General features: G+C 47.1%; 1 protein-coding gene across 1 annotated transcript in view; it reads left to right on the forward strand.

Annotated features, from left to right (window-relative positions):
• Positions 1 to 1,227: 1,227 nt before the first annotated feature.
• The window catches only part of LOC120930919 (dynein light chain Tctex-type protein 2B-like), a 38,207-nt gene continuing 21,855 nt past the window's right edge, over positions 1,228 to 17,579 (forward strand). The window contains exons 1-2 of the mRNA XM_040342055.1: positions 1,228 to 1,246; positions 13,726 to 13,934. Coding sequence (XP_040197989.1) covers positions 13,842 to 13,934 — 93 coding nt within the window. The 5' untranslated portion in view covers positions 1,228 to 1,246; positions 13,726 to 13,841. The remainder of the gene's footprint in view (positions 1,247 to 13,725; positions 13,935 to 17,579) is intronic.

Below are 17,579 nucleotides of genomic sequence, written 5' to 3' on the forward strand. Positions count from 1 at the left end.
GCAGGACAAAAAGCACCGCAAAAAAACAGAAAACAAATCACTTACTGCGGCGATCATACCTATTCAAATCTGTCAGCAGAAATATGCAAGGGGAGAGTGAATATTACTTAAAAGCCCCGGAATACATATGTTTAACAACGACAAAAAAAAAAAAAAAATATATATATAAAAAATATATAAATATACAAAAGTCCCAATTAGACAAAATGGAAGATAGACTAATTTTGTCTAATTGGGACTTTTGTATATTTATATATTTTTATATTTTTTATATATATATATATTTTTTTGTCGTTGTTAAACATATGTATTCCGGGGCTTTTAAAGCGGTGGTTCCTCCTTAAAAACAACTTTTTCTTATTCCACTGCCCCCCCACATTCCATCACGATTAAGGCTCTTATTATTTTTTTCATGCTGTACATACCTTAGTACAGTACATTCACCCGTGCATCCGGGTTGCGAGTCCCGCGGGAGTGGGCGTTCCTCACATGCTGTTGATTGACGTTTTGCCCAAAAACGAGCTCACCCCCCGTCGCGTAAGCCGCGTCACGATTGGCGAAAGGAGCCGAACGCCGATGCGCATGCGCAGTATAGCGCCGATTTGCCGTTCGGCTCCTTTCGCCAACCGTGACGCGGCTTACGCGACGGGGGGGAGCTCGTTTTTGGGCAAAACGTCAATCAACAGCATGTGAGGAACGCCCACTCCCGCGGGACTCGTAACCCGGATGCACGGGTGAATATGCTGTACTAAGGTATGTACAGCATGAAAAAAATAATAAGAGCCTTAATCGTGATGGAATGTGGGGGGGCAGTGGAATAAGAAAAAGTCGTTTTTAAGGGGGAACCACCGCTTTAAGTAATATTCACTCTCCCCTTGCATATTTCTGCTGACAGATTTGAATAGGTATGATCGCCGCAGTAAAGGATTTGTTTTCTGTTTTTTTGCGGTGCTTTTTGTCCTGCATGCTGATCCGTAGCCAGTGAGCTTTTTGTCCCACACACTGCCCTGTAGCTAGAGACCTTTTTGGTCCATATGCTGCATTGTAGCCACTTACTCTCCATAGCAACATACATGTATATAACTGGGTGCACGTTTCCTCTCCCCTACATCCGCTGAAGAAGTCCCGCCCCTGGGACGCAACGTTCGGTAGGGAAGTACGTGACGTCACCCGCTGCCATCTATCGGACCATGCTGTGCGTTTTTGTTTGCATTTGATTCCTAGCACTGGATATAGTGCTTTTTATGTAAGTGTATTTTCACTATATTGGTTATTGCGGTGAAACACTATGTTTTGTTTTTCTTACATCGGATTCCATGGCTGCTATCCATGCTGATATTACTTGAGATCTGCCATCCATGCTGATATTACCTGAGATGTATTCCTTTCCTGCTTGGATTATGCTGTTACATGCCTGGGATTGACCCTTATGGGAAAGCGATTTTTTATTATCAGTGAGGTGAGCGGCCATTGTTACTATTGGTGGAGGTCTCCTGCTAACCCACGCTATATCACCTGCATGCCTCATATTGTCAGTCACTTATAAGGCCGGGTACTCACGACCAAACATGTATGGTGAAAGCGGTCCGTCGGACCGTTTCCACCATACATGTCTGCCAGAGGGCTTCTGTACGATGGTTGTACACACCATCGTACAGAAGTCCGCGCGTAAACAATACGCGGGGCGTGTCCGCGGTGTCGCCGCGTCGATGACGTGGTGTCGCCGCGACAATGACGCGGCGACGTGGGCGGCCCGCCTTTAAAATGCTTCCACGCATGCGTCGAAGTCATTCGACGCATGCGAGGGACGGCGGGCGCCTGGACATGTACGGTAGGTCTGTACTGACGACCGTACATGTCCGAGCGGGCAGAATTCCAGCGGACTGTTTTAAAACAAGTCCAGGAATATTTGTCTGCTGGGAAAAGGCCCGGCGGGCAAATGTTTGCTGGAATTCGGCCCGCTCGCGCCCACACACGACCAAACATGTCTGCTGAAACTGGCCTGCGGGCCAGTTTCAGCAGACATGTTTGCTCGTGAGTATGGGGCCTTAGAGAATCACCTGGATGATCTTTATTTGGACTTTTCCTCTAGCGCCGCACTATCTACTTTACATTGACTCTTAAGGAATTTATAAATTGAATCCTAGTGCTGATTGTGTTTTACCTGTATATTGCGCTGATTTTTTTACTATTTTCATGTACTAAGAAGTACGCCTGTCGGATCAACACGAGATGCCGTCGTATCTTGTTTTGTGGATACAAAACAAAGATACGACGCAGCAAATTAAAAATTACACCGGAGTATCTAGAGATACGCCGGCGTAATTCTTTTGTGGATCTGCCCCAAAATGTTCAAATTTTTCTTGGAATTAACTTTTTTTTTTTCTTCTTATTCTAAACGTTCAAATCGAGTTGGTCGAAACAAAAATGTTATATTGTTTTCGATTCGAATGCAGCGAAGTGAACGAATAAAAAAAGAAAAATCTTCATCAAATGATTACAATGACTCTTTAACCACTTAAGGACCGCCTCCAGCAGATATACGTTGGCAGAATGGCACGGCTGGGCACAAGCACATACCTGTACATCCTCTCTAAGTGCCCAGCCGTGGGTCGCGGGCGATCGCCCGCGACCCGGTCCATAGCTCCGCGGCCGAGGGACCAGCGGACCAGATCGCCACTGGAGTCCCGCGATTGGTCCCCGGAGCTGAAGAACGGGGAGAGCTGTGTGTAAACACAGCTTCCCCGTTCTTCACTGTGGCGCTGTCATCGATCGTGTGTTCCCTAATATAGGGAAACGCGATCAATGACGTCACATGTCCAGCCCCGCCCCCCTAAAGTTAGAAACACAGATGAGGTCACACTTAACCCCTTCAGCGCCCCCTAGTGGTTAACTCCCAAACTGCAATTGTCATTTTCACAGTAAACAATGCATTTTTAATGCATTTTTTGCTGTGAAAATTACAATGGTCCCAAAAATGTGTCAAAATTGTCCGATGTGTCCGCCATAATGTCGCAGTCATGAAAAAAAACGCTGATCGCCGCCATTAGTCGTAACAAAAAAAAATAATAGTAAAAATGCAATAAAACTATCCCCTATTTTGTAAACGCTATAAATTTTGCGCAAACCAATCGATAAACGCTTATTGTGATTTTTTTTTACCAAAAATAGGTAGAAGAATACGTATCGGCCTAAACTGAGGAAAAACATTTTTTTTTTCTATATTTTTGGGGGATATTTATTACAGCAAAAAGTAAAAAATATAGCATTTTTTTCAAAATTTTCGCTCTATTTTTGTTTATAGCACAAAAAATAAAAACCGCAGAGGTGATCAAATACCACAAAAAGAAAGCTCTATTTGTGGGAAAAAAGGACGCCAATTTTGTTTGGGAGCCACGTCGCACGACCGCGCAATTGTCAGTTAAAGCGACGCAGTGCCGAATCGCAAAAACTGTCCAGGTGCTTTACCTGCCTAAAGGTCCGGGTCTTAAGTGGTTAAATCACATTTGGCGGAACAAAAACAGCATTATTTAAAAATAGTACTCTAATAACACACACATTGTCTTTGATTTCAGTAATATGTGTGGTTAGAATTCGACTGGAGTTCAATGTAAAATTCGATTGTTTTTTTTTTTTGTCAGAATTTCCGAAATTTGGACGAATTTCGTTACGTTATTCGGAGCATTCGTTAAAAATTTGTTTATATTGTAATTTGGGTATTCGGATATAACCAAATAACGAAAAATTTGTCAGAATATTGATTCGTATGAAACAAACCGCACATGTCTAGTAACCTAATTTCCCTCCCTAAAGCCGCCCTTTGATGTATCGAAATTTGTCAGTTCAGCAGGGACCAGCCAAATTTCGATCCTCGACGAGCAGGCTGGTTGTACAGAAGTCAGACTCTCAAATGACTTCTATATAACCAGTCTGTTGAAAAATGTTCACTCAGGGCTAGATTCACATACATTTAGGCGGGCGTAGCGTATCTCCTATACGCTACGCCGCGGTAACTTTGAGAGGCGAGTATGGTATTCTCAAAGATTTTGAGCCCAAAGTTACGGCGGCGTAGCGTATTAGGGCCGGCGTAAGCCCGCCTAATTCAAATGTTGAAGCTGTGGGCGTGTTTTATGTATATTAAGTGTGACCCCACGTAAATGAGGTTTCGATCGAACGGCGCATGCGCCGTCCGTGGACGTATCCCAGTGCGCATGCTCCAAATGAAGTGGGCAAATCGTCAATGCTTTCGACGTGAACGTAAATTACGGCCAGCCCCATTCACGGACGAGTTACGCAAACAATGTAAAACTTGAAAAATTCAACGCGGTTCCGACGTCCATACTTAACATTGGCTGCGCCATCTTTTGGTGGTTTATCTTTACGCCTGAAAACCCCTTACGTAAACGGCGTATCTTTACTGCGACGGGCGGGCGTACGTTCGTGAATAGGCGTATCTAGCTGATTTACATATTCTAGGCGCAAATCAGCGTACACGCCCCTAGCGGCCAGCGTAAATATGCAGTTAAGATACGACGGCGTATGAGACTTACGCCGGTCGTATCTTAGCAATATTTAAGTGTATCTCAGTTTGAGAATACACTTAAATATACGACGGCGGGGATTCGGACTTACGACGGCGTATCTACTGATCCGCCCGTCGTAAGTCTACCTGAATCTGGCCCTCAGTCAGCAAGTGGGAGGCCTCCCTGGTGTCAGAATACAATAGCTTCATAGGAGGAATTCCCCCCATCCACATGGTGTAATCGTTTCATTTTCTTTCGTTCAACCTGCTGGTAGAACGAAAGAAAATTAATCATGTACCGTATTTATCGCGGTATAGCGCGCTCCCGCGTATACCGCGCACCCCTAAAGTTGCCCCCAATTCTGTGGAAAAAAAGTTTTTTTTGTACTTACAGTTTTGGTGTCTTGCGCGGCGTCCATCGGCGGCCTCGTCGGGTCCGGCGTCCGTCTGCGGCTTCGGGTGTCCTCTTCGTCGGGTCCGGCGTCCTTCTGCGGCTTCGGGTGTCCTCTTCGTCGGGTCCGGCGTCCTTCATGCGGCTTCGGGTGTCCTCTTCGTCGGGTCCGGTGTCCTTCTGCGGCGTCCTCGCGTCCTCCCCGCTCGTTTCCGGCACCGAGTTTGAATACTGCGCCGATATATACAGAGCGCAGTACACTCGTGTATTGTCGGCAATGCTCGGCTACTCTCGCGCTGACGTCCTGTACGTCCAGGACGTCAGCGCGGGAGGAGTCGAGACTGCCCGACAATACACGAGTGTACTGCGCTCGGTATATGTCGGCGCAGTATTCAAACTCGGCACGGGAAAGCGGGTATCGGCGTATACCGCGCACCCACGATTTTGCCCTTAATACCCTGGGGGATATTTATATAACAACAAAAAATGGTTCTCACCTATGGTTTGCCCCCATGGTTTACACAGTTTAACATTTTACAATTGCCTTGTATTATGGTGCAAGGGCCACCATAGCAGCATATTGTTCCCTATAAAACAACAGGTACACTTTAGTTTGGAAAGGCCTGAGCACACATTACATAAACAGTGGCAGCTCCCGATTAACAGAGCTGAGTTCTTGGTCAGGAGTGGTGCTCTATCTTTCCTCTGATCTCTCAATCATTATCCAGGTCAAGTCTGGACAGGACTGTTTGCTCTGTGCATAGTTTATCATGTGCGCTGCCAATGCCCATTCATGGTTTACATTGGTTTAAGCGGTATTATACAAAGCTTTATGTTTGCAAGACAAGGTTCACAATATACTGTGTTTGTGTGTGTGTGTGTATATATATATCTGAATGTATGCAATGGCAAGTGGTGCTGGGGTGTACTGGAGGGTCTATTTATATTAATGCTGGCTGCTGGGGGATCTATTGTTGCTGGAGGGGATCTATTTTTACAGGGGGAGTCTATTGTTGCTGGGGAGGTCAGTTGTCGCTGTAGGGGATCTATTGTTGCTGAGGGGGGGGGGCTACTGGGAGACAATCGTTGCTGGGAGACAGCAACTGTTGAGGGAGAGGTCTATTGTTGCTAGCTGTTCAAAGTCTATTGTTGCTGGGGGAGCTCCATTGTTGCTGGCTACAGGGGCTCTATTTTACTTCCTATCATATACAAATGACTTAGCACCACAAATTGATACTTGGTTCTGTATCCATTACTGAGAGGTGGGTAGGGGGTGGAACCAAGGAATGGTGCTCAGAGGTGGGTAGGAAGTGGAACCAAGAAATGGTGCTCGGAGGTGGGTAGGGAGTGGAACCAAGAAATGGTGCTCGGAGGTGGGTAGGGAGTGGAACCAAGAAATGGCGCTCGGAGGTTGGTAGAGAGTGGAACCAAGGAATGGTGCTCGGAGGTGGGTAGGGAGTGGAACCAAGGAACGGTGCTTGGAGGTGGGTAGGGAGTGGAACCAAGAAATGGTGCTCGGAGGTGGGTAGGGAGTGGAACCAAGAAATAGTGCTCGGAGGTGGGTAGGGGGTGGAACCAAGGAATGGCGCTCAGAGGTTGGGTAGGGAGTGGAACCAAGGAACAGTGCTTGGAGGTGGGTAGGGAGTGGAACCAAGGAACAGTGCTTGGAGGTGGGTAGGGAGTGGAACCAAGAAATGGTGCTCGGAGGTGGGTAGGGAGTGGAACCAACGAATGGTGCTCAGGGGTGGGTAGGGGGTGGACGCAACAGGTGACTCGGAAGTAGGGAGTTCCTGCACCTATTCTCTGAGAAAAAAGCACTGTATATATATTTTTATACATACGCCTGAGAAATGTTGAAAACCAGTGGGCCTACAAGAGCCGATGGGTCAGAGGGCAGAGTAGATGACTGGGCAATAGTGACTTCCGTAGCGTTCCCTGTAAGTTCATCGAGTTCAGGGATCTGGAGTAAGTAATGCACAGAGTGCAGGAGTCAGGGGTAGATATTGCACAGGAGTCAGGAGTAAGTAATGGAGTAACTGTAGTCTGGAGTAAGTAATGCACAGAGTGCAGGGGTCTGGGGTAAGTAATTCACATAGTACAGAAGTAAGAAGCAAGTAGCACACAGAGTATTGGCATCCGGACTAAGTAAAGCACAGAGTGCAGGGCAGAGGTCAGAAATATGCAATGCACAGAATGCAGGAGTCAAGATAGGTAATGCACAGAGTGCAGGGATCAGGAGTTAGTAATGCACAGAGTGCCAGAGTGAGAACTAGATAATACAGAGAGTGCAGGGGTCATTAGTAAATAACACACATAGTATTGGGTCCAGAGTGAGTAAAGCACAGAGTGCAGGTGTCAGGAGTAAGTAAAGCACAGAGTGCAGGGCTCAGGAGTAAATTATTATATACGATTTATATAGCTCCAACAGTTTACGCAGCGCTTTACAATGTATAGGGGGGACAACACAATTACAGTACAGTTCAATACAAAAGGTACAGGAGGGCTCTGCTCGTAGAGCTTACATTCTAGGGAGGGGGTGGTGGTACAAAAGGTAATAGCTGCAGAGAATAATTTGATGGGGGTGGCTCAGGGACAGTTGTTAGGTGGGTGTGGGATAGGCTTCCCTGAATAAATGAGTTTTCAGGGATCTCCTAAAGGTTGACAGGGTAGGAGCTGATCGGACATACCGGGGCAGGGAGTTCCAGAGGATGGGAGAGGGAAGGAGTCAGGACTAGGTAATGCACAGAATACAGGGGTTAGGAGTTGGTAATGCAGAAGTAAGGAGCAAGTAACACACAGAGTACTGGGGTCTGGAGCAAGTAAAGCGCCTAGTGCAGGGGCCAGGAGTAAGTAATGCACATAATGCAGGTGTCAGGACTAGGTAATGCACACAATGGAGGGGTCAGTAGTAAGTAACACACATAGTATTGGGTCAGGGGCAAGAAACACACAGAGTGCAGGGGTCAGTAGAAACACACATAGGGCCAGATCCACATAGATCGGCACCGGCGCAGCGTATCTAAGATACGCTACGCCGCCGTAACTTATTTGGCTTTGTTTCAAATCCACAACGAATTTGCGCCGTAAGTTAAGGCGGCGTAGTGTATCTCTGGTGGTGGAATTCAAATCGGCGATTAGGGGGCGTGATTCATTTAAATGAAGCGCGTCCCCGCGCCGAATGAACTGCGCATGCTCCGTTTCAAAATTTCCCGCCGTGCTTTGCGCGAAATGACGTCGCAACTACATAATTTTTTTAACTTAGACGTGACTTACGTCCATCCTGATTCACGGACGACTTACGCAAAAAAAAAGAAAACATTCAAATTTCGACGCGGGAACGACGGCCATACTTAACATGGCAAATCTAACTATAAACCGCAAAAAAGCAGCTTTAACTATACGCCGGAAAAAGCCGACTAGAGACGATGTAAGAGAATGCGACGGCCGCGCCTATGTTCGTGGATCGTCAGGAAATAGCTAAGTTGCATACCCGACGCGGAAAACGACGTGAACGCCACCCAGCGGACGCCGAAGTATTGCATCTTAGATCCGAAAGGCGTACGAGGACGTATACCTGTCGGATCTAACCCAGATGCCGTCGTATCTTGGTTTGAGGATTCGAACCAAAGATACGACACGGGTAATTTGAAAGTACGCCGGCGTATCAGTAGATACGCCAGCGTACTCTGTCTGTGGATCTGGCCCATAGTATTCAGCCCAGAGTGAGTAAAGCACAGTAATGTATAGATTGTAGGGGTCAGGAGTAACACTGTTTGGGGCTCTGGGAAGTGAGTGATGCTGTTCTAACAGTGGGCTTGATGGAGAATATATGTCATTATCTATACATGCCATTCTAACAGTGAACCCGATGGGGAACAACCATACACCCCTAACCAATCAAATAAGAGATGCATAAAAGAGAAGAATAAGAGAGACTGGGCTCTCCTAGATATAATGGGACTTTAATAGGAGATAATGTGTCTGTTATTAAGGCATGCACAAAAAACTAAATTCTTTAAGAAAATATAAATGTATTAAATATTTTCATTAAAAATAGCACAGTCATATTACAAATTTAGACCAGGAGTTGATGCTTGATACATGAGATGCGATGCTTGATTATGCAAGAAGCCAACATGTTTCGCTATGAGCTTCTTCAGGGCACTGCATACATCTATTTCATCTGATTTATACAGGACATAAGACATGTCATTAGTATAATGTCTAACACACGATTACAAATTATAACAAAGATAAAGCTTTTTATAAAATTAAATACTGGCAACAAGACGCTGCCCGTGCTCACCTGGTCTATAAAACAGGACGACTTAAACGGATCTTCGCATAGGTCTCGCCCTCGCTGGAGAACCGTCTATGGCTATTGACCTGGTGGAAGCCACATCCACCAGCGTGGCAAGTGAGGATATTGGATCGTTTTAGCAGCCGGATTGGTGCATTCAAGAGAGTCTATGGGTGCAATAAGGTATCGCATTTATCGGCGTATACGCTCACTTTTTTCCCCTTAAAACAAGGGGAAAATCGTGGGTGCGCGATATACGCCGATACCCACTTCCCGCGCTGTGTTTGAACCTTGCCGCCGACATATACCGAGCGCAGTACACTCGGGTACACTCGGCAAGGCTCGGCTCCCCTCGCGGTCACGCGGTCACGCCCTGTGCCGCCTCCTATGCGAGAAGAGCCGAGCGTGCCCGAGTGTACTGCGCTCGGTATATGTCGGCGGCGGCGTTCAAACACAGCGCGGGAAGACGGAGGCCGCAGACAGATGCCGGACGAGGGGCATTCAAACTGTAAGTATTATTTTTTTTCCCGAAATTTCTCTTCCAGGTCAGGGGTGCGCGCTATACGCCGGGGCGCGTTATATGAAGATAAATACGGTAAGTGTAGTAAAGTAATTATGGTGACTAGATTTAATACAGATAGCTATAATTAGATAGACCAATAATATATTAAGAAGACTCGTAAATCTTAATAATCTATTTGACTAAATACCCAAAATGGGTATTAATTCGAAGTGGATATTATCCATATCTTGCTGTATAAATAGCCCTGATTACAGCAAGATATGGATAATATCCGCTTAGAATTAATACCCATTTTGGTAGAGTCTTCAGTGATCTTTACAACCACTCACCAAAACACCATGACACCCATTGCAGGTAGTCAAGATACACAGGGTAGTCAACCAATAGAGCGCTTCCCTCCGGACTACCTGTAATGGGTGTCATGGGGTTTTGGTGAGTAGAATGTTTGACGGGTGTTGGTGGAGAAAGACACATATAGGTAGATTCAGAAAGAGTTAGGCCGGCTTATCAGTAGATAAGCCGACCTAACTCAGAATCTATGCCGACTTATGTTTAAGTGTATTCTCAATCAGAGATACGCGTAAACATATCTAAGATACGACGGCTTGCGCCGTCCTATCTTAGGTTGCAATATTTCGGATGGCCGCTAGGTGGCGCTTCCATTGCGGTCGGCGTAGAATATGCAAATTAGTAGATACGCCGATTCACGAACGTACGCCCGGCCGACGCAGTACTTTTACGCCGTTTACGTAAGAGATAGGCCGCGTAAAGTTAGAGCTAGGCCCTAGTTGGAATAGTAATGTCAAGTATGGTCGCCGTTCCCGCGTCGAAATTCAAATTTTTTACGTTGTTTGCGTAAGTCGTCCGTGAATCGGGATTAACGTAGTTTACATCCACGTCGAAATCAATAGGCCGTGCGGCGTACTTAGCCGCAATGCACACTGGGAAATGTAGGCGCCCGGCGCATGCGCAGTTAAAGAAAAACGTCAAAAATGTCAGGTCAAGCCTCATTAACATAAAACACGCCCCCTTACACACATTTGAATTACGCGCCCTTATGCCCGTCCGCTTTAGGCTACGCCGCCGTAACTTAGCAGGCAAGTACATTGTGAATCATGTACTTGCCTAGCTAACTTACGGCGGCGTAGCCTAAACACGCTAAGCTACGCCGATGTGTGTGAATCTACCTAACAGTCACTTCTAATTGTGGTTGGAAAGATCACTGAAGACTCACCCTTTATTACCTCTATCACTTTATTATTTTATCACTGTATGGACATTCTTACCCATACTATACATTGGACTTTTCTGCTGAATTGAATGCGCATATTGCACTTAATTGGATGTTTTTTTTTTGTTTGTTTAATAACGCACATTGCACTTTGTTCATGATATTAATGTATGATTTATGTTATCATATGGTTATCACAATAGCACTTTATATGACATTGATGCGAGCGCGGTTTGAATTATTTTTTTCATGTAGAAGAATACAATGTAAATACATAAATTTATAAAGAAATTTGATTTTTCGGTTTGGTTTTGAGTAGAAACTTTTTTTTTCAGAAATGTTTTGCTTATATAATAAAAATAAATTTCACTTGCATACAGTGTTGCATGGGCGCGCAATTGCCAGTTAAAATAGCGCAGTGCAGCAAAAAATGTCCTGGTCATGAAGGGGATCACATTTTCTGGAGGTCAAGTGGTTAAGATTGCATTGTTTTTGTCACTTTTATTGGTGGCGGCGGTAGGGTGACCACGTGTCTCGGATTGCCCGGGACAGTCCCGCATTTTGCAGATCTGTCCCGGGTCCCGAGCACCTTCATTCTGGGACAATACAGTGTCCCCGAATGAAACTGACACAGCCACACTCCTGGGCCAATCTGATGCCCTCAAAAAAAGGCCACGCCACGCCACTTCTTTACTCACTAACATTAGGTGTCCTGGCCGGCCGAAGCCCAAGCATTCTGAGCGTGGGAGGATTTAACTTCCTCCTCCTCCTTTGCCCCTAGTGCTTTAACCCCAGCCACCTCCTCCCCAATCTTCTCCGGCGGCATGCTCAGAGGGAGGGAAAATTCCAGGATTTGAGAGCAACTCTCAATACTCAGAGGTGAGGCCGAGCGCCGGGGATGGATGGAACACCCTGTGTGTCATGAGACACTGACTGCAGAGAGGACGGCAGATGAGCTGGCAGCAGTGGCAGTGGCGGCTGGTGGTTACGGGATCACAGGTAGGGTTGCCACCTTTTCATCAAGCCGAACACTTTAGCTGTCTGGGACACCTTTGGGTGCCCCAAGGAGAGTAGTAATGAGGAGCGCATAGCGTGCTGCAGCGAATGGTGGGTGTTACCAGATTACTCTTCCAGACATCATCATCCTGCCCTCCAGTGATGCCAAACCTGCCACCAGACGGCCGCTGCAGCTCTCGGACAGCAACAGATTTGTGTGTGACTATCTTAGTTACTTGGGGAGCCACAGCCTGGTCTGAATTCAATAATGTGTCCGGGTTTCAGTCCGCCTGAAACCTGGACACATGATTCAAAACCCGAACTGTCCGGGTGAATCCCGTACAGGTGGCAACCCTAATCACAGGTGGCCTCCCTCCCCCGTCGCTCAGTCAGTCAGGGCCCCGAACTTACCCCATTTATCGGGCAGTGCTCCAGGTGGCGGGGGGAGGGGGCTGCTGTTTCGGTTCCCCAGCGTCTCCTCCCTCCCCCTCCTGGTGGGCCAATCTAACCGGATCTCCTTTCGGCCAATCGGTGATGGGCGTTATGACCCCCAAAAGTGAAGGACTACAGGTACCAGCATAAATTTCTCAGAGCTGAAGATGGGACACCCCCTACACCCCCCCAATAGTGAAGAACTACAGGTCCCAGCATGAATCCGTGAAATCTACAGGGTCACAACTTTAGATCGCAGGGGTTCATGCTGTGACATGTAGTCCTTCAATTTTGGGGATGTGATCCCCCAAAAGTGAAAGACTACAGGTCCCAGCATGAACCCCTCAGAGCCGAAGATGTGCCCCCCCCCCCCCCCAACTAGTAAAGAACTACAGGTCCCAGTATAAACCTGTGAAATGTATGGGATCACTAAAAAAGTATCAAAAATCATCTTTTTTTTTGGCGGGGGGTGGGGTGTGTCCCTGAATGACAGTTTGGAAATGTGGTCACCCTAGGCGGCGGGAGAAAGGGGGATCCGCTTTACAGAGGCGGCTCTAGGCTTTGTGAGGCCTTAGGCAAAACTCGACATGGGGCCCCACTCTCGCCCATGATGGGAAAAATAGTTCAAGGCCAAGAGCCTCTTCCCCACAACCCTGGCCAGTGGTTGTGGAGGTCTGCCGGCAGGGGGCTTATCGGAATCTGGAAGCCCCCTTTAACAAGGCGGCCCCCCAGATCCTGCTCTTTAATAACTAAGGGGCGGGGCCACCCAGTGATGTCACCTGGTGAACCCGCCCCCTTGTGACGTTATTGACTGAGGGCATGCTGGGTCATTGACGTTACAAGGGACGGTGTCACCGATATTCACTGGTTGTTAGGGATGCTGACGGCCCGCTCCTAAATCAGGGCTCTTAACCCTGCCTGAGCACAGCAGCGTTAAGGTCCCCTGTCCCTCAAAACTGGGGTAACGCATTGGGTAAGTTAGGTGGCCGCGAGGCCCCTGTGAGTGTGAGGCCTTAGGCGACTGCCTAATTTGCCTAATTAAAGAGCCGCCTCTGCCGCTTTAATAACTTCATTGATATATCAGTTTTGGATGGACACAACCTTTATATTTGACACCTTGTCCCCTTGGACAGGAACCTGGTGATTTCCTAAGCTCCTTATGCTAATGAAAAGCCTCGTTCACACTACCAAGGCGCCTGTGTTTGCTACTGGGATTTCCCCTGTGTACTAAACACACCTATGTGGGTGCCACAGTTCTGCACTGTATTTATTGACAGAAAGGATTAGTTGTCACAGTACAAGTGACACATGACAAATGTGCCTCCTTCAGGTATAAACAAAGATCAGTCGCTGGAGCCGTTGAGAAGCTTATATACCAACAGTCGGCGCCACCAGACAGAGATCGGTCCCCACCAGTGCACAGCGTCCCAGGAACCAGCGACCACCATGACCTCCAAGCCTGAAGGGAAGAGGCCCTCTGTGGCCAGCGTTAGATTGGGAGCCAATGGAGACCCCGCAGACAAAGCGCTCCAGAAAATGGTAAGACGGTTCCTTTATCTGAAATGTGACTCTGACAGCAGCGCCGTCATTATCTTCGCTGTTAGTAAGGCTGCTTTCACACTGCTCTGTTGAAAAAAAAACGCAAGAAAAAGGCATACACATTTTTGCTGCATTTTTAATGTGTTTCCAGTGTGTTTTCCGGGTGCTTATTACCCAGCATACACCTGTGAAACTTGAACATGTGACTCGTGCAGACGCGTTTTTGACGCATTTTCTATTTATTTCAGTGAGGGGCTGCTTTTTTGGTGGGGTTTTGAAAATCACACCAATGATGCAGCATGGAGGACTTTTTAAAATGCACCACACCCGCAGTGCAGTGGTCGGAGGAGTTGCGTTTTGCGGTCGGGATTGCGTTTTTGTTGCGTTTTTAGCACGTAAAAACACAGCAAAAATGTATCAGTGTAAAAGCAGCCTTATGCCGCGTACACACGATCGAAAATTTCGTCAAGAAAAGTCTGATGCGAGCGTTTGATCCGAAATTCCAACCGTGTGTATGCTCCATCGGACTTTTCCTGTCGGAATTTCCGCCAACAAATGATTGAGAGCTGGTTCTCAAATTTTCAGACGGTAAAAACATCCTATCGGAAATTCAGTTCGTCTGTAACAATTCCGACGCGCAAAATTCCAACGCATGCTTGGAAGCATTGAACTTCATTTTCTCGGCTCGTCGTAGTGTTGTACGTCACTGCATTCTTCACTGTCAAAATTTCAGAGAACTTTTGTGTGACCGTGTGTATGCAAGCCAAGCTTGAGCGGAATTTCAACGGCATTACTCAGCAAATGTGAACTTAGATGTTGTGGCTGATTTACTAAAAGGAGCTAGGCTGCATTCACATTGTAACGCCGCGTATGCGGCGTATTTTGCCCCGATTTGTGTAACTTTTTTTTTATTTATTTTTTCACAAATCATTTCCATTGCTGTCTATGGCCGAACGCCAATGCCACCTGAAAAAAAGGGTCCGGGACTTGTTTTCAGGCGGCAGGCATACAGCGTTTCGGCGTTCGGCGTGAGATGTGAACCATCTCATAGACAGCAATGGAAATTCGGCCCTCCAGCGTATCGAGCGTCGGGCGTTTTGTCGCCTAGGTGTGAATGGAGCCTAAAGCATATGGATGGCTGCGCCCCCCTAATCTCTATGTGCCGGCCCCTAATCTCCATGTTGGGCGCCGGACGCATAGAGTTCTACAGTGTTTTTTCATTTTTTGTGAAGCACATGATAAGAGCCGGAGCTTCTAATTGGCTTCACAAAGCCTAGGCTCGGGGCGCAAAGCACAGCGCCCCGAGCCCACTGACTTGTGACATTAGTGAATCAACATTTGCTACGGTCTTCTTGCTTCCAGGAGAAGCAACCAGATTTGCCGGGAGGAGAAGCAGAGGAAGCCGCCTACCGCCTGGATGGGGTAAATGTGGGGCTGGCTGGCTTGCGAGACGGCGAGCGGGGCTGGCGAGTGGCTGAGCGAGGATATTGTTTAGGGTCACTTTAACTGCGCAAAGAAATACCCAATCAGGTGCAAGTAAAATTAAAGAAAAAGGATTTTTGCTTGCATATAATTGGATAATAGAAGGCAGCAGTGGTGGCTGGTGCTTCTTTTTTTGAGGGGGGCGGCAAACAAACCCCCCTCAAAAAATGGAGCACCAACCGCCACTGCTGCCTTCTATCATCCGAATATTTGCAAGCAAAGATCCTTTTTCTTTAATTTGACTTGCACCTGATTGGGTATTTCTTTGCGCAGTTAAAGTGACACTAAACAACATCCTTGTTTTCCAAAAATGATCTAACCACATTCAATTAGGTAAGACACAAATCTCCTTGCCAAGTGAACATGCTCTCCTCCTTTAGTAAATCAGCCACATTATGGTCAGTAAATGTTAAAGGAAACTTATAAGAGAGAACTGGCATAAGCTGCAAAGGCTGACCAGCCCTTCTGAAAATGCCCATTGCCTGGCTGTCCCACTGATTCAAAGCCTTTTGAGTAAACTAGAACAAGTTTGCAGGTCCAGAGTTATTTATTATAAGTATTTATATATAACGGACCAATTACATTCTCATCAGTCCCTTCCTCCAAGGAATTTACAGTCTAAGGTCCCTACCTCACATGCACTCTTTAGAGTGTGGCAGTGGTGGTTGGTGCTCCATTTTTATTGGGGGGGGCAGACAAACACCCCCATTGAAATCCATGGCCCGGATTCAGGTAGATCGGCGCATTTTTGTGCCGGCGTAGCGCATCTCATATGCGCTACGCCGACGTAACTCTGAGAGGCAAGAGCAGTTTTTACAAAGCACTCGCTCCCTATGTTGCGCCAGCGTAACGTAAATTGGCTGGCGTAAGCCCGCCTAATTCAAAGTAGGAAGGTAGTGGGCGTGATACATTTAAATTAACCGTGACCCCATGCAAATGAAGGGCCGAACAAACGGCGCATGCGCCGTCCCGTGGACGCTTCCCAGTGCGCATGCTCAGAATCACGTCGGATCGAACGCCTAAGATACGTCGAATTACTGAACGTAACCTACGCCCAGCCCTATTCACGTAGTCCTACGTAAACGACGTAAAATCCGACAGCTGTTCCGTCGTCCATACCTTTGCATTGGATGCGCCTCCTATAGGTGGAATAACTTTACGCCGGGCGTACGCCTTACGTAAACGGCGTATACTACTGCGACGGGCGCAAGTACGTTTGTGAATCGGCGTATCTCGGTCATTTGCATATTCGACGCGTAAATCAATGGAAGCGCCCCTTGCGGCCAGCGTAAATATGCGCCCATGCTCCGACGGCGTAGGAAACTTAGGTTGGTCGGATGAAGCCAAAATTCAGGCGTATCTTACTTGCAGAATCAGGCGCATAGATACAACGGCGCATCCGTGCACTTACGCGGCGTATCAGTAGATACGTTGGCGTAAGTGCTTTAAGAATCCGGGCCCATGTGTCCAGTGCCCTGCATTTAGTTTAGGGGCCGGAGCACATGGATAAGAGGGGGACGGCGCCCCTGTGCCCCGTATGGATGGTCCACCACTGGAGTGTGGGAAGTAATCTAAGCAAGCACAGGGAGAACATGCAAACTCCACAGTACCACAGCAAAATAAAATTTCTAAAGGAAAAAATGTCATCTAAAATTGCTTGTGGCTGTAATGTTTTGTCGGATCCCAGCAATATAGATACAAATGATTAAAATAAACTATTAGCTAGATTCATAAAGAGTTAGGCCGGCGTATCAGTAGATACGCCGACCTAACTCGGAATCTGCGCCGTCCTAAGTTTAAGTGTATTCTCAAACAGAGATACACTTAAACCTATCTAAGATACGACGGCTTGCGCCGTCGTATCTTAGGGTGCAATATTTAGGCTGGCCGCTAGGTGGCGCTTCCATTGAGTTCGGCGTAGAATATGTAAATGACTAGATACGCCTATTCACGAACGTACGTTCGCCCGTCGCAGTAAAGATACAACGTTTCCGTAAGAGGTACGCCGCGTAAAGATAAAGCTGCCCCTAGGAGGCGTAGTCAATGTTAAGTATGGCCGTCGTTCCCGCGTCGAAATTTGAAAATTTTACGTTGTTTGCGTAAGTTGTCCGTGAATAGGGCTGGACGTAATTTACGTCCACGTCGAAACCAATACGTCCTTGC

The sequence above is a fragment of the Rana temporaria genome, chromosome 3 (assembly GCF_905171775.1).
Source record: "Rana temporaria chromosome 3, aRanTem1.1, whole genome shotgun sequence".
Taxonomy (NCBI): Eukaryota; Metazoa; Chordata; class Amphibia; order Anura; family Ranidae; genus Rana; species Rana temporaria.